Source organism: Ictalurus punctatus, chromosome 20, assembly GCF_001660625.3.
Source record: "Ictalurus punctatus breed USDA103 chromosome 20, Coco_2.0, whole genome shotgun sequence".
Classification (NCBI taxonomy): Eukaryota; Metazoa; Chordata; class Actinopteri; order Siluriformes; family Ictaluridae; genus Ictalurus; species Ictalurus punctatus.
In genome coordinates this window covers 6,219,726-6,238,317 of record NC_030435.2, presented here as the reverse complement: position 1 = coordinate 6,238,317, position 18,592 = coordinate 6,219,726, and the positions used below count along the sequence as shown (strand labels likewise).

General features: G+C 36.4%; 1 protein-coding gene across 5 annotated transcripts; it reads right to left on the bottom strand.

Moving 5' to 3' along the window:
* Positions 1 to 63: 63 nt before the first annotated feature.
* Positions 64 to 13,039, bottom strand: LOC100528391 (cyclin-dependent kinase-like 1 (CDC2-related kinase)). 5 transcript variants are annotated; one of them, XM_017494950.3, is made up of 10 exons: positions 12,755 to 13,039; positions 11,006 to 11,204; positions 10,085 to 10,206; positions 6,128 to 6,200; positions 5,371 to 5,461; positions 3,593 to 3,793; positions 2,998 to 3,080; positions 2,843 to 2,899; positions 2,551 to 2,703; positions 64 to 1,390 (listed from the first exon to the last, which is right to left on the bottom strand). In XM_017494950.3, exons 2-10 carry the CDS (start codon positions 11,171 to 11,173, stop codon positions 1,289 to 1,291), a joined length of 1,050 nt encoding a protein of 349 aa, XP_017350439.1. In that variant the 5' UTR covers positions 11,174 to 11,204; positions 12,755 to 13,039; the 3' UTR covers positions 64 to 1,288.
* Positions 13,040 to 18,592: the final 5,553 nt, after the last annotated feature.

Below are 18,592 nucleotides of genomic sequence, written 5' to 3'. Positions count from 1 at the left end.
TTGACACCCATTAGGATCCAAAATTAGTTACTGCTCTAATAAGAAGGTAGTATAACAACCACAGTCTTCTGAAGTACTTTATTTTTGGCTGTAATTTGATATCACTGTTGTGTTGATCCTTTTTTGCAAAAGCAACCCAACAACTCTTAACAGTTTCTAACAGCCATATTTGTGTTCGTAGACTAATAAAAGTCATTCCCATGGCTAAAGTGATTTAGCTAACATAATGCAACCTTAAAGCAGTATACTGTATGTAACTTTCAAACTAACTAGGGTTACTGTTTCATTAGCATTCATAGACAGTCAGTAGTCATTTCAATTTGTTTATACATACAGTAGCATAGTAATTTTGCTAATACAATATTGAATATGTTCCTTTTGATAACTGCGATACACTGTTATCACACCACAGAGTATTTGGAACTTTCTTGTTTCATTGTAGAAAATGTAATTATGCGCTTTATGTGATTATTCCTGAGATTATCATCAATCTTTATTTATTAACTTACTTACTCACCCTGTCAGTATTTAATAAATGAGATTTACCCAATAATAAATAGCTAAAAAGGTCAAATCTATGTATCTACATAACATGTTTGGGTTCTGCTGATTTGTATTAACTTCAAAGTAAAAAGTTTTAGAGAGACTTCTTGCTACTAATGATAAACAGTTTGTATTAGTGCAACACCCAACCCTGCAATTAGTTTTATGTGTAACTGCAAAAGACTTACACATAAAATGTATAAAAAGGCTGTGAAGCCACAGACAAGAACAACATTTAAAATACAAGCAGTCATTTCTTAAACTGCATTTAAAAGCTTTGAATTAATGTTTTCTGAGAGCAATGCAAGCCTTATAAAGGATGACCTTTTGCAAAAAAAATATACTACTCCCTGTTCAATTTGGCACAAAGGTGAGCAAGCTAGGACTAGTAAAGTCACTTAGATTAGTTACAATCCATCTTGGGTAGTAATAATTCAACTAAGGCCACGTGCTAAGGCGCTGACGTATCGTTGGAGATGAGAGTATATACTGACTAATCACAATCATTTAATGTTTGCACATTATATCAAGAGTTTAAAATTATACAGAAATATGCTAAATAAGTTACACTTACACATGTAATTCCTTTTAAAGTAAATCCACATCAAACTTTATGGCAGTGCCACTTCTTGTAATGTTCCTCATAACTACAAATTGTACAGGGATTATATAAATTTTGTTGTGCTGTTGTAAATTCCAATAACATCCAGTAACATTTGCCATCAGTTTTATTTATGTTTCAGGGTTAGATGTTGGGCAGATGGTGGTCATACTTGGGTTTGTGTTTGTTCTTCAGCTCGGGTGCTGGGGAGATGGTGCTGCTGGTAAGTTGCGGCAAATACTGGGCCTGGAAATCAAAATGAAAAGTTTTCTCAATCGAAAATAAATTTCGATGTTTCATAGAATTAGTGGATAAATAACATAACTTAGAGGCCATGGGTCATTGTCTCCCATCTCTACTAAAGGTCGACCGATACTGTATGTTACTGATATGATAACTAAATTGGGCAGTACCTATCACTTTTTATGTGATACTGAATGAAATCATGACACTCACAGTAAAATACTGCTGAACTTTATTACAAAAATAAACAGTACTGACTGTACCATGAAAATGTACTGTACTTTTAAAATGTAATAAATATATAAATATTAATATATATTAGTTATTAATAAATATTAAAGTAAATAAATAATACACATACAAACTGAACCAAAACTTAACACTTAACACCAAATAACAAATAAAAATAGAGACATTCAAAATGTTAGTTTTTTTTTACTTCAAATAACACAACAAAATTTGTCAGTGATTGTTTTTATTTTGCCTCTAGAGGCCGCTCTCGTACAGATTAATGACAGCGGATCCTTCTCAGCTGCTTCCACAATGGATGCAACTGGGAAGAACTATCGGTGTGGATTTTTGCCAGCAATCGGTTATCAGTGCCGATTAATCAGCAAAACTGATCAACTGGCCGACCTCTAATCTCTACACAGGGCCTGTTCAGATATAGTTCTGAAAGTGAGTGATTTTTAATGGAATAACAAATGGGATATTTTATAAACGTTGTTAAACCAACTTCTGACTAAGACTGTAACATAACAGGAAAGTAAATGGGTTTGAATACTTTGTATTTAAATGTAAACATGGTTATAATTATGATTATTATTTTACTGTTTATGGTAGTAATTGAGCCAAGTATTTTTAGGTTTGTTCCATTTTTTTAAAAAAGGAAAAAGAAGAATGAAAAAAGACTCCAGTGGGTCATTTTAATGATAACATTTTAACGTTTTCATCCCATTTGCTGGTTAATGCTGGCTTCTTACTGTTTTGCTTGGGCTCAAGCCAATTACTTATTGATGGCACTCTTTTGCTATACTTATGGTCATAAATTAAATGAATGTGATGAAATAGGTGAAAAACTTCCACCTACTTAAAAATGTGCATATGTTACTACATCACAAGTCTTCCTCTTAGTGTAGATGCATGGATAGGACGTTACATACCCCTGGCACTCTGCGTCTGGCACCTTTCTCATGGCGCCTCATGGGTCGGTCGCTTTCTCGTCCCCATCCGACTCCAACCTCATCCTGGAAGTATGGCAGCTCTAATAACTCCTCACATGTCAGTCTTTCAGCAGGGTCCATCACGAGACAAGACTACACACACACACACACACACACACACACACACACACACACACACACACACATACATAGACATACAATTTAATGTATGGTTACATATATTGAATCATATTACACTATACATATTACACGCCCAATTTATGAATATTACCTTCATCACAGTAATGGCATGAGGAGAGGCACCGTGGAACTTCTTCTCAAGTGGCTCCTACAATAAGCCATATTTATTAGCTTAATAATGGTGCCAATTGTGTGCATGTGTGTGAGAGTGAGAGAGAAAGAGAAAGAGTGAGAGTGTAGTGTTACCATGGTATCTGGTTCAGAGATGCTTACTCCACTGAAGAAAGCATTGGAGCGGAACACCTGCTGGTGTCGAGGAATAAGGTCACCTGAAGCAACAAAAGTTCAAATCTTTGTTCATAAAGCTTTAACATGTTTAATATCTTTAATATGTTACAGACTTCCCATTTTGTGAAGCTCAACAACCTTTTGTAAGTAATAAAACAATAGCTAATGATGTGTCATTCTTAAATAAAAAATGGTAGCTTTTGCAAAATGCTGAAGTATAAGAGGAGTAAACACTTCAAGATATGCTGTTATAGGAAAGTAATCAACTTTGGGGTAGATTAGAGTAATTGTACATTTGGTAAGTTGATTATCAATAGGAATTAACGATCAGTGATGCAATTTGCAATACAAGGATGACTGTACAATGTGTTGCAAAAATATTTAATTTAAAAGATGCTGTATAGTTGTCTATAAAAGAGTTTGATGTCTATATCTTTTGCTTTGTTAACAACTGGTTAGTGTAACTCTATGAGAAAGTTCAATGGTTTCTCCAATACTGCTTCCTTAGATTATTTTGTGTTTTTATCCTGTACTGATCTTGTTCAGGTCATACCCAGAGTCTTACGGATGAGGTCAAGCTGATCTACGTCTGAGCGTCCAGGCCACAGTGGACTCCCAAGAAGGAGTTCAGCAAAGACGCAGCCTAGCGCCCACACATCCACCGGTGGGCCATACTGCGTGTCTCCTACCAGAAGCTCCGGTGCTCGGTACCAGCGTGTGGCCACATAGTCAGTGTAGTCATCACCTGGACCAGCTATCTCACACACACACACACACACACACACACACACACACACACACACACGATCCACGTCCATATACATTGTCTTTCATTCATATATTGACCCTCATTGACAAAAAGTTGAGTTACAAAATTAAAAAAGATCTTTTAATAACTTAGCATTTACAGTGACATGCATCATGCTGGGGACAACAGCACCCATCAGACCACACTATTCTTTACACTCAAGCTACACTTTAACCAGTGGTAACGATACACTGAAATCTAAGAAGGTAAGAGTAGCTGACTGGGAGGCCCTGGATTTCACACAAGACTGATTAGCAGTCTCAAGTTAAATGCTAGATAGGTGGGGAGTAGGGATGAAAAACCTGATATCACTGTTTCTGTTATATTACAGTATACAGCATTTTTAAAGATGACTTTTAAGCTACCGTAATCTTCCAGGAAGCACTGGCCTGAATCTCATACCTTAGGGTTTTTTTTTAAGCGTTACTGTTCTAACTCAGTTATAATTAGTAGTTACCACATAATGTGCTCAGTCATGAATAACTGGTTAATAAGCTGGGATGTTAAAGTAATAATTATCATTTTAAATATAACCATAAAAACTATTCCCAATATTCTTCCAGCCATGATGATGAGTTGGTGCATTATTTAAACATTTGAAAACTATCAAGCTCTGTGACTTACAGCATGTTTTACAGGAGGAAAAAAACGTTGTTTTTTTTTTTTCTCACTTGCTAACACAACAAAAAAATCCCACAGACAGTAGGTTTAAACATAACAGTGCAGTGCAATTCTATATTTGAAATTCTACAGCTAGGACACCTGATACATTTATAAAAATACATTTTCAAGATTAATAGATACAGTCATAATAAATGCAGTTAACATAATTAATAAGGGCTATATTCAGCTGCATAACTACAAACATAAGGTGACTTGCATGATCAGAATGGCCCTGGAAATCAACTTGAGCGTGTGCATAACCCATCTCTGAATATGAGTAACTTTCCCAATGTAAATACTGACATAACCTTTGGGCTTAAAGTCCCCATGAAATCTAAATTCTTCATGTTTTGTGGCTTTTAGTATGAATATGGTAGCCTTAAGGTTATCTATAAGCTAGTGTACTCCAAAACAATAACAGAATTCACATTTAGAAGATATAGGCATTCAAAATTTATAGTCTCTCTCTATAACCAATACAGATCAACAATTTTGATGATATCATTCTGCACTTCAGCTTCTCATCGGATTTTCTGTCCAGTCAAATGCTCTTTAGAATCTGAAGTGTCCCGCCACCAACAGTTGTAGGTTTTCTGGCTGTGAGGTAAGCTAAACGGTATTGGCTATTTAAAAAAGGAGCCACACGATATGTCCTGCCCTGACTTCCTGTTTCAGTGGAAATTACATCAACATATCAAATAATGCTACGTGTTCCAAGGCATTTCACAGGGACTTTAAGCCACTAACACAGAATACAGTCATACTGTCATTAGGTCTAAGCATGGTGTGGATGCTAAACACACAGAAAGAAAGCGAGAGAGTTTGTTAAGAGCAGAGGAATGAGGAAGAAGGTGACCTACTCAGGATGCGGGCAAACCCAAAGTCGCACAGCTTAATGATGCCCGTCTTGGTTAGGAGGATGTTTTCTGGTTTCACATCCCGATGGATACACTGTTGAACACATTTCAAAATATGTATACACACATAGATACTGTTCATTGGAGGTCTTACGTACACCAAATAGTAACAGGCAAACTGTATTAGTTTATGCATTTGAAGTTTCATGCCTGCACATTTTTTCCTCACGTTGTTGAAACAAGTCTGGGTCTAGTGCTGGCTAATGAGAACAACATCCACAGTGACAGTTCTGAGCATTGAGACTAATGGTGAAACAACACATTGTTCTGCTATAACACCTAACTATCATAGCGAGACATTCCATGTATGAAGTAAAAGCTTTACTTAAGGTAAAGTTGAAAGTCTACACTTCAAAAACACATCTTGAGTGCTTCATTTCAAATCCATTGTGGTGTTGTACAGAGGCAAAATTACAAAAATGTTACACTGTCCAAATACTTATAGACCTGACTGTATATGCTGCAAGAGCTACCATATGCACCATAAAGCATCATGTCTCCAATGTTGTTAGGCCTAAGAAAACAACAGTACTTCAGGAGAAGAGAGATCCTGCTTTAAAGATGAGCTCACAGAACGCAACATGTATTCAAGCCAGGTTTGCCTTTAAAAGAACAAGGCGACGGCAGCTGCATTATATAAAGCACACATTGTTTGACAGGCTAGGAGAGGTTACAGAGCCACAAAGAGCTGGATACTGACATTGTGTTTGTGGCAGAAGTTGACAGCCTGAAGAGTTTGCCAGACGATGCTCTTCAGCTGGCCCTCAGGAACCCTACAGGACACAGGGAATAAAAGCAGAGGTGCTGGCGTAAAGCAGGTTTTTGTGAAGCAGGCTTTTGGCAAAAGGTGACGGCATTGGAGCAGTATTGAGTCCAGCATCATTGTCTGACAATTTGACGTAATCACAATATGTCACACTGAATTATTTTTGGGCTGTACAAAAAGTACAAAAAGTGAGGCCAATATTAAATACATAAATATGACACCATTAATTATTTAACTGAGTTTTGTTTTTGTTTTTAGCATGGAGGGCATTGGAGGAGACAGTATCTTGATCTGAGATTTACTCTGCGTCCTAATTGGCATACTTACTGTATACTATGTACTAAAATTATGTACTCTTTTTGTGAAGAAAAAGTACATACTTTTGAGTGTGTATTAAAAGTAGGGATGCACCGAACGTTCGGCAACCGAAATTATTTGGCTGAAAATAGCAAAAAAAAGTATTTTAGGTGTTCAGCCGATTAAGTGAAAAGGCCGAATAAATTTGATTGAACAATGACGTGTTGATGACGCAACCAAATAGCCTAGCAACCAGAGTGAGACGCGGGAATGTCACGACCTCTATGAGGGGGCGCGCGCATGCACGAGCTGTGGACACGTGCGTTTGTTTTGTTTCTGTTCCGAAGCATGTTTCTGTCACGTCGCGAGACGTAAGGGAGTAGAGTACGGAAGCAGGTAAAGACGTATTTATTTAAGGGCAGGCAGACAAATCCAGTATCTACTATAATACTCCGCCAGGTGTACAGGGACGCGAGCGGTATATATCCCGAATCTAATCAGCTGTATAGAACCGAATAGAAACATTTTTTGCACTCGTCAATGCACTTTTTAGTACACTTTTTAGTTGTAGGCTACAGAGTGTTCCATTCTTTCAGCAGTCAGTTATAGGCCTAACATAGGCTATACAATGGGGGCTCAAAGATGACCACATCAAAATATTTTAGAAGTTATATAAGTTATATTGTGCCTTGTTGGTAGCCTATGCCTGCTGGAATGAAAAAAAAATGTTCAATGTTAAATAAATATTTTGAAATTGTAGTTTTTGTAATTGATTTTTTTCTTTGAAAAGCAAGACAAAATAGTAAAAAGCACATTCTGACTACTTAATTTATGCAATGGTGAAAAAAATGGCAAAATAAATGGAAAAAAACATGGAAGAAACGTGTCGGTATTTGGCCTTCGGCTTTCGGCCAAGTTTTTCATTATATTAGGTTTCGGCTTTGGCCAAGAATTTTCATTTCGGTGCACCCCTAATTAAAAGAGTTTGCAAGCACAGTACTGGGACATACTAACACATTGTGTAATAGAAGAGAACACTGTCACCGTAAACAAACTCCTTGTTGCATTTCAGCTTTTTTTCATTAATTAATCCTTATAGAATTTATACTATATAATTTAATTTACCATTCACTTGATTTATTTTTCCAAATTTCATTTACATCTCTCTAAAATGGGTCTTTGAATTCAGCGAAGCAAACACTCACAAAACTCCTCCTCCCTCACACAAGGAGTTGTGGGCAATATTAGCTGTCCATGGATCCACTCTTCGAAAATCTATTGGAAATACAGTAGTAGACCATCTGGGTACCTTTGGGATAATTGATTCAACACACTAAGATTTGGGACACACTAGTTCTCATCTCAGGTACTATTTAATATGGATAGTATGCCAATTGGGATGCAGGGATTGTTTATGTGGACAGCAATAACTGGCTTAGTCAGGTGACCTTTAGCCAGGCAGAATGCTGACCTTTGCCACTGCTGTTCTATATAATTATTTTAAATTGTGTTATGCACTACATATATCAGAGCTGTCAAAACATATTTCATTATCTGGATATATTTCGGAATGATACCACCACCACCACCTCCTCATTTCACTGGTACCATTATCCCATGAGAAATGAGCACAGATATTTGACCAGAGAATTGGAGAGCACAGGAATGCAGAGAAGCACTAATCTAAACATTCGGCTTATAGCTAATGTTTTGTGCAAGAGGTACAAAATAGATAAGAAACAAAAAATGTACTCCTTCATCTGAAACAGTTCATAAATCTTTTATTTTAATTAAAGGTATAGTCAGTGAATTTTGGCAGCGAAAACTCAAAATCCAAGCAAAAACAGTCATTCTCCTAAGCCTTCCCAAACCACGCCCCCATATACACACAGGCTTCCTGAACTAGAACACCTGCAATTAGGCCCGTCACGAAAACTTCTTCTGTTGGAAGATATACTGTCCCAAAAATAAGTGCAATAAACAATCTTGTAATTTTAAGACCATTTCATGCAACTGATATAATGATAAAATAACAGCATAATAATGCAAGTACACACTTTCAAAGCACAATGAACTTTTAATTCCTAAGAATATTCAGACACTGGAATTGGAATGTCAAAATATGTTTTTTGTCTTTTGATGAAAATATCTTTTAAATTTAGTCAGAATTTTGTTGTCATCTTTTTTAAATTTGAGTCAATTTTACTCTGACTAAAATGGCACCGAATATTGGTCAAAAACATTTTAGTTGATGAGAAAGTGCAAAAATGAATCCAAATATTCAGACATTTTATATATTAACAAACATATATTTACAAAACCATGTGAAAAATGCCCTTGTTGTGAAGGCCTGATCTGAAATAATGACATTACCATGAGTACACTACCATAATACAATATAATGAATTCTTTATGCTTTAGTTATTCATCTTCCATATTTTAGTGTGTTGTTACAGAAAGAGCGTATTCACAACACGACTTATCATTCTACCGAGCGCCTTACTTAAGTTCAAGTTCACTCGCATTCGCATCATTTTGTGCAGAAGCAAGTTGTAATATTAGGTTCATGTTGTGTAAATGTCTAATTAATTGTCATGTCCATTCCGTTTCAGAGCTATAATCCCCAGAATGCACCGCCGCCTACAAATATGGCAGAAACAAATTACAACTCCCAAATCTGCGCACCAGCACGCTCCCAGTCTCCAGAGTACTAATAACTGTTAGCTGTTTCCAGTCACATACAAACACACACACACACACACACACACCACCCTTTAAAAAGGATACTTCATTTACAAAGACTTCGAGAAGGAATGCTCAGCTGTTCTCACTTTGGCTTACCAAACAATTGTATATTTTGCTGTTCTGTTTTTTTTTTGTTTGTTTTTTTACTTTGCTCATGTCCTGGTTTTTGTACTTTGGTTCTTCTCTGATATCCTGTTTGCTGATCACCTGACACTTTTTGCCTGCCTATAATTAAATTGATAATTGTAGGGGAAAAAGTATCAACAACACATGTTCAGTTTGTGTTATTTTCTAACATATCTTTGTGTGGAAATCAACAAAGGAATGGCTTCACCAAAACAAGATCAAGATTTTAGAATGGCCCAGCCAGAGTCCAGAACTAAATCCAATCCAAAATCTGTGGGGTCACCTGAAGAGGGCCAATTTGATGGTAAAGCTTGTTAGAATGCTTGTGCAAGGAAGAATGGCAAAATATTGCTAAGTCAAGATGTGCCAAACTGATTGACCCATACCCAGAAAGATTGAATGCTGTGATAAAATCTAAAGGTGCTTCAACTAAGTATTACTTTAGGGGTGTGTATACTTATGCAACCAGGTTATTGTAACATTAAAAAATATATATATATATATATATATATATATATATATATATATATATATATATATATATATATATATATATTCTTATTATTTTTCACTTTAATTAATGAGTTTAAACTTCACAAGAAAGGGAGAAAATGTTCTGACATTATTTATCTTGCTTTCATTTTTTGCATCACAAAAATCTTCCATTTTAATAGGGGTGTGTAGACTTTTTATATCCACTGTAAGTAAAAGACAAAGACTAACCCTCTGGGGTGCTTGTCGAGTTCATTGAGGACGGTTTGTTCGCAAAACTCAAAGACCAAGTGAAGTCTTCTCTTCCTCCTGAACACCTCCAGAAGATTGACCAGGTTTACATGCTTTAACTGCTGCAGGGAGAACCAGATGGACAGGATAATTATGAGTTCAGGCAGACTTTGATTAGAGAAGCTACATTCAAATACTGTTTTTAACACATCCAAGGTATTCCAATTGGCCATAGGCATCTGGAAGAGATGCAGAAGTGGAATAAATTCTCAGCTCAAATGAATCCTAGTGTTTTCAGTACACTTGGCTGTTATATTTGGCCAACATCTATTTTTAGATATCTTGTTTCTTAGGAAATGCCATCGCATAGTTAGTGCAAACTCTGGGCTTTCCTTAGGATTAAAACGAAAAACTAATAATGTAGCTAAACTAGCAGTCGATTGTTAGCAATAATTAGCATAGCTAGCTAGTTCCTTAAGTGTTTTAAATTATACTGTACATTATAGGTAGAATTTGCTACATTACAGCTAGGATAAAAAGGTATAAATATAATGCTAGTAATTAGTTATTAAATAACTGACAGATGACTGTGCAGTGATACATTCCTAATTCCTAATCTTTAGCTGATTTGTACAATTTGCAACTTCGTTACTTTATTCTTTTAGATACTTAGCAACTCGCTATAACTCGAGAAACAGACCATACAAATCACAAAGGAAATAATGCTATTGCTCTTGTTGCCAAGTAAGTTTATGTTAACAATCTACTTCCTTTTGTACCTTTGTGCTACAGGTGGCTAATTATGTGTTTGATAAAGTCATAAGGGGAATTTTTGTGGGAGTGTTAAAACCAGCAATGCAAGACCAGACAATGAAGAGCGAGACAGAATGACAGTGATAGAGGAAGAAAAACATATTTTACCTTCAGCATTCTGATTTCCCTAAGTGCTATTTTCTTAATGACTGGATCATCCTCGGATTCCACAAACTTCTTGATGGCCACTATCTGGCCTGTTTCCTTGTTGCGGCATTTAAACACCACTCCATAGGAGCCCTCGCCAATCTTAGCCAGCTTCTCATATTTCTCCATGGTACAGCCAGTAAGCTTGAGTTCATGAACACTTAAAAAGATAAATCAACACTAACTGTTTCCAGAACTGTTTTTTCTACTTGACAAAAATTAATCATTAAATGCACATGTATACATGTAATAACGCATATTAATTAGCTCAGGAGAAAGAAATGCATATTACCTCTCGACCATTAAGACTACTTTATCAGTTACTGACTACATATTCAGAATTGTATGCTACTCAATCATGAAACAAAACTTACTTACTACAAAACGTAGATATTAAACACAATTATGCTATTACTGAACAAAGAAAAAACGTTTACTTAAATCACTGAAGTATCCTAAAAAGTTCTTTAATTTCTTTTTTAATGAAATTTATGACCACCAATGTAAACTGCATCCCAACTTGAGTTATACCACAGCGTCGGTGAATATTCGATTCTGATTGGTCAGTAGGTGTGCATTATTTTTGTATAATAGTGCGGCTCAGACAGTAGTTCAACAACAGGTTAATAATAATATGCTTGTTCTAATACATTATTGTTTCTATAGTAACAGTACAGGGGGCACCCCCACATAATCTAAGACTAATAATAGACTGATTAAATAAATGTTTTTTTCGTTCAACAAAGTAAAATATATCATCACTGATGTGGTGACATTATTTAGGAGACATTTATTTAACATATATGGAAGGAGTCTCGGCTATAAGCGCTTTGTTACAGTCAAAATTTCTCAGCTCGGGAAAGTCTTCAGGACAGAAGAGAGAGAGAGAGAGAATGAGAGGCTGTAACATAAGAGAGGGGTGTGGGAAGTGGCACTCTGCTGCACGTCCTGCTGCATCACACCCCCCTCCGGAGTGCATTATTTTCATACAACTGCATGGTCTGGAGTATGTTATTCCTTAAAAATAAACAGCTAAAACAGGCGTGCATGTATGATATAAATATCAAACACAAATCAAGTGAGTTAGGGTTGAAATTGTCTGCCACTAGTTTTCAGTCTTCTTTTTATTTTTAAAAACAGAATGCAGTCATACAATAGCCTAAGAGAACAACATGTTCAACTTTATTTGAAATCCCTATTCTGAGGTAATATTAGTTTGCATAAACTGAATTAACATGATGCTAATTGGTGGCCATGAGCTTCTATTACCTGTTAGCTACATTAGCGAATAAATTCAGTTCAAAACTATGTAAGCAAACATTTGAGCTAAGTAAAAACTTAGTTTAAATCAGTTTTCCTTAAAACTACCCTGCTGAAAAAAATAGACACCATCACAGAAATTCTGATGGTTTTCACTACAAATACCATTACAAACCATCAGCTACCCAATAAAACCATTACCATTATTAGTCTTTAATAGTATCCAATTGACATAACATGCCACCAATAGAAGGCACCAAATTACCAGTAGAGACCCACCACAGGGACCATTTAGCTCCAGTATATCATATCAAGCTGAACTCCTGAGACAGTACAACCCAGCCCATGGATTTTATTGGCTGGGACACCAGTCCGTCCATCACAGGGCACCAGGAATACGCACACTCATCTCATTCTGGGGCAATTTAGCGTAAATAAAATAAGCTTTACCGCACTTAAGTTTCACCTTGAATCGGCTCACGCATGAAAAGCACGCAGTGATGATGATTTTCCGAGTTTCCGGAATCACCACTGTGCTGATTCCCTGCGCGTCGGCATTCCTTTTGAGTTTTCCCCTTTGGTTACTTCGAACGGTTAAGATATTTATTTATCTTATTCGGATTTCTTGTTTAATCCACCGTTTTTAACCTGTTCTACACACACTTGTGGATGAAAGTTAACCTGTTCGCGCAGCGGTTTACTGGAGGCCACTCATAGAGTAACTTAACCTCTTTAACTGGGTGTATCCCAAATCGGACTTATAGATGCTTTTTAGTGTGTTAACACCACGATTTCTCACCATATATCCATGCTATGAAGTGAACTAATACAGGGAGGGTGGATGTATTTGGAATTCAACCCTAGCTGACGGCGTGCTACCTGACGCCCATGTATAATAGCAACGAGTCTAGCAACGGAGAAGTGTACATCCGGGTCAGTCAGCGCCTCGGCAAAGCTGATTTTTATTAGAAGCACAGGTAACCAAAAAGGATTTACAATATCGCTGGACTTTATAAAAATACATTTATTTATTTATTTATTTATTTATTTACATCTCAGTGTAGGTGATATTTTGAGTGATAAATAATTTTTTTGCACCTATTTCTTTGTTTTAATTAAAAACTTTTTAAAATGCACCTGTTATGGTTTTTCAAATATTACCTTTCACGTAGTGTGTTATAGAGCTGTTGTGAATGTAAAAACGTCTGCAAAGTTTAAAAAGCTCTGATACTCTGATCTTCACAACACATGTTTGTGGAAATGTATCATGGCACAAACACAGGACATTTCTGAGGACCACAGTCAATAGAGTTGTTGATGCTCATCAGGCTGGAAAAGGTTATAAAACCATCACTAAAGAGTTTGGATTGGACTCCATCGATCCACCAGATACTGAAAGGTTCACATACTTTTGCCACTCGCAGATATGTAATATTGAGATATTTTCTTCAATAAGTAAATAACCAAGTATAATATTTTTGTCTCATTTGTTTAATTGGGTTCTCTGGTTGTCTACTTTTAGGACTTGTGTGAAAATCTGTTGATGTTTTAGGTCATATTTATGCAGAAATATAGAAAATTCTAGAGTTCAGAGACTTTCAAAGACCTCTGTATACAAAGACATAAATTGCTAGAGTGCCTGAAATTAACTCATTAAAAAATATTCATTTAAGGCCCCCTCTCTTCCATGGTGCCACTTAGAAGCGAAGTCTTGTACTTCAACCTCCCTCCCTGCTATGGTGTTCTCCTCCCTTCGTATAGCCCTTTCACAATACACGGATAATCCAATAGTATGTACCTCTCTAAAAATTTTCTATCAGTTTCGCCGTCATTTTAAATACATCTCGGCCTCAACCATGGCACCTATATGTAATAGCCACCTCTTTCCCCCCTCCTTTATGGATTCCACGTTCTCTTTGTGGGAAAAGAAGGGTCTGAAATGCTTTGAGGATCTTTTCATTAATAATGTGTTTGCAAACTTTTCGGAATTATCCTCGTCATTCAGCCTGCCTCCGTCTCACCTATTCCGTTTCTTTCAAGTTAGGCATTGTGTCTCCTCCCTATTCGCGGGTTTTCCCTCCTTACCTACAAAGTCTGCATGGGAAGAGGTGTTCAAGCTGAATCCTAATAAGGGTGGCATTATTTCACGGATATATGTAACGATCTGGGCACAGCACATTTCTTACAATATCAAAACCATTAGCGCTTGGGAAGAGGAATTGGGCCTGGAGTTTGAGGATGATTACTGGGGCAGAGCGTTAGATAATATACATACCACCACGTCATGTGTTAGACTTAGTTTCACACAATTTAAAGTGGTCCATAGAGCTCACCTCTCTAGGAGTAAACTGTCTAAAATATATCCCAATGTTCCTGACATGTGTGAAAAATGCAAGCTTTCGCCCTGTAACCTCAGTCATATGTTTGCACTCTGTCCCAAACTGCAGAACTTTTGGAACTCTTTCTTCAAAACTATGTCCAACGTTCTTAAAATCAAATTAGATGTCTGCCCTTTAATTGCCATCTTTGGTGTTCCATCTCAGCGTCAACCTCTGAACCATAAAGAAGCTAGTGTTGTAGCCTTTGCATCGTTACTTACTCGGCGCAGAATACTGTTGTCTTGGACCTCTCCACAACCCCCCTCTATATCAGTCTGGCTTAAAGATTTAATCTTCTTTTTAAAACTTGAAAAAAACCAAGTACAACATCAGAGGCAGGGGTGACTCATTTTTGGGAAAATGGGCACAATTTATTACCTACTTCAATGATGTACGCACCCTGGTGGTGGATTGAGGAGAGGTGGACTGTACTTCCTGATCATCTTACCCCTTTTTTGTTGTTGTTGTTGTTGTTTTGGGTTTTTATGTTTGTTAGTTTTTTTTGTTGTTTTTGTTTTTGTTTGTTTGTTTTTTGTGTCTGTTTTTTTTTCTCTGGTTGTTTGTTTATTGTTTTTTTGTTTCCCCCTTTCTTTTGGTTTTGGCTGTGGTTGTTTGTTGGGGTTGTTGGGTGGGGGGTTTACATGTAAAATGTAAATTTTCAATAAAAATTCTATGATCAAAAAAATATTCATTTAATACAAGAATTTTCAGTGTAACATTCATTGCTTCTGACAGAACTTTTTGTTAGCAGATTTACAAACTTTATTTCTATTATGTATAAAATATTTACTGGCTAAAGTAGTCATGTCAGTGATTACTTAGGACATGGTTGCCTAGCTATTAGATAAATCACCTTATTATCTAGAAATTATTTGGGATTCAGTCATTCATACTTTTTTTGGTGCTTGTAAACTTGTTTTGAGAACAAAGTGTTTTAACTAGAGGTCATTAAAAACACCAGTAATACAAGAACAGGTTGTTTTCACAAAGCTGAGATGTGCGTGAGAAATGTGGAAGAATTAAGATTGTTTCGAGATGTCTTTAAAGTAAGGTGCCAAATCTTATGGAAGAGATCCAAAATGACAATCGGAAACAGATGACAACGGGTGTGTACAAGCAGCTATTCTTTAGTTTTAAGTTGGTCCTGCTGCACCTTTATCTGGGCCCTCTTAATGTGCATCCATAATAATGGAAAATAGTTATCCAGAATTATCAGCACCCTGAAAGCAAATAAATAAAAAAATTTTTTTAAAGATTTTATCAAATAACCATTATGCACATTTATTCACATTATCCACTCAAACAACTGGAGGAACTGTTTTGCTCTCTGCTAATGAAAACAGATCTCACAAGAATCACACCAGTCTCCAGAATGTCTCTGACCAAATATGAGGTTGCACACACACAAATCCATTTGTCATCCATAACCTTGGGGGGAAACCAATGCCCTTTCAACATGAAACTAAAAAAGTAAACATCTGATGTAAGTAGAAAGTAAGTGCAAATTGGATTTTTGCCAAAGCACACCTTGAATACTTTCACATGGTCCTGTGGGTCTGAAAATGGACATACCAGCAGACGCAAATGGTGGACTGGATAGAAGCCCACACCACACTGACCTAACAGTCCCGAAAAGATCCATTTCACAGCAAACATGGAACATGCTTAAGATTGCAGTACAGTCATGCCACTCAATGGTCAGGGGCACCATGAAGCACACTAATAAATAGGGAACATACTTCATTAATATTCATACCACTCACCAAGAAGACCAGTCTTGCTGTTAAATTTTTCTCCATCATACTGGTACTGGGACAATTTTTAAATTTTAACTGGTTTATAGTGCAGAGAATCAGCTGCACCGGATTCTAGTCACATGATGCCGTGATTACTTGACTCCACATTTATCCTATTCATCTTTTTCCCAGCTGCGCCATATGATCCATCCAGTATTATGTTGTCTTGTCTAGTTGGTATACTATCCTATATATATTTATTGTTTCATATTATGGTCCTAAAGAAAATAATTCCACCCCCCAATGAATATAATTCCACTAACTGTATGTCACGTAATGGAGGCACAGACGGAAACAAGTGCAGGTATGGCTGTTTAATAAATTAACAAGTCCAAAGGATCAAGCAGAAATCAATACACATAGACAGGCAAGGGCCAGTCGATCAGGCAAACAGTCCAAACTAGGAAAGGTAAAGAGAGAAGGTCGTGAACAAAGTCAAAACCAGATAAACAAACCTGGTATTACACTAGGGTCAAAAGGCAACTGAGCGAGCGTGCGTGCGTGCATGAGTGAGTGAGTCTCTTGTGTAGTGTGATGTGATTGTCAGTGTAATTGGGAACAAGTGTCTCTAAGTAGAACGCCAGAGAAGGTGAACATGTTTGTGTGAGTGTATCGAAAGTGTAGTTGTCATCTACCATGTTTGTAATTCGTGGAGTATTCTGGGAAATGGAGTCACTGGCTTGCCATGACATGACAAAGCAACAAAGTTGCTCAGCTCTGGCCTTTCACAAGGCATAAATAATTTAAACATAGTTGATGAGCTTAGTTGAGGGACACATGAATTCGAATAGCTTTTCAGTGTTTTCAGTGCAGTTGCAGTTCACCTTGCAACCACTAGAGGGTTAATCTAAAACGACAAATTATCAACAGAAAGTGATTTAGTGTTCATAGTCTGTAAATATCAGTAAGCTTATGTAAAAGCCTATATATATCTTCACTACTCATAAAGTGCTACAACAGGCTTCTTCTGTGGTAAAAGTACTTTCAGTTTCATTCTCTTTGACATACTATTTACAGTTCAGTAGGACAGAATTATATTTAAAATAATAATAATAATAATAATAATAATAATAATAATAATGATAATAAACAGTAATAATAATAATAATAATAATAATAATAATAATACAGTGCATAGTATTTACAGATACTGTATTTGCTTATATCTAAAATCTGTGTAGTAGCCCATCTGATAGCAACAACCATGTCACAGTTAAAGTCACCAATATCACCTTTGTTTCCCCAATCTGATGTTTCATTTGAATATTAACTGAAGCTCTTGACCTGTATCTACATGATTTTATGCATTGCTCTGCTTCCACCTGATTGGCCCTTTGGATAATTACATGAAAGAGTAAATGTATAGGTTACTAATAAAGTGGGCAGCAAGTGTATATTTGAATTACAACATAAAATACTGAATAAAAAATATAGTTTTCTTTGCACAGGGTGAAAAGGGTGGAAAGTTCCTAATTTTGATAACTTTTAACACTTATAAACGCACATATATCCATCCATCCATGCATCTTCAATACCGCTTATGCTTTTTTTCAGGGTCATGGGGAACCTGGAGCCTATCCCAGGAAGCATCGGGCACAAGGCGGGGTACACCCTGGACAGGGACGCACATATATGTAGCAGTATAATCTATTTACTGTTACATATCGTTTGTTATGTTCTGCATTAGCCTACACTAGTAATAACCTGAGAACAAACATGCTCAATATGCTACGGGACGAACCATTTATGCACAAAAGGGGCTTTTGGAGTATGTAATCCAGTTCCACTAGGGGGCGCCAAGTATCCATTAATTTATATAATGTCAATATGAGGAAGAAGAAGAAGAAGCAGAAGCCATTATTTGTCACATATACATTACAGCACAGTGAAATTCTTTTCTTCTCATATTTATGCTTGGTAGAAGTGTACTTTAATTATTTATTACATATTACCCCAATACTGTAAGCAGTGTGCTTTTAATGAAAGCATATATCATTCGTGCATATACATTGTTGCAGTGAGCAAAATCACAAATGCATAGACAAGCCTATTCATTTTAAAACACACATTGACATCATTACATCATACCTTTAGATCAAGGTTTCCCAAACTTT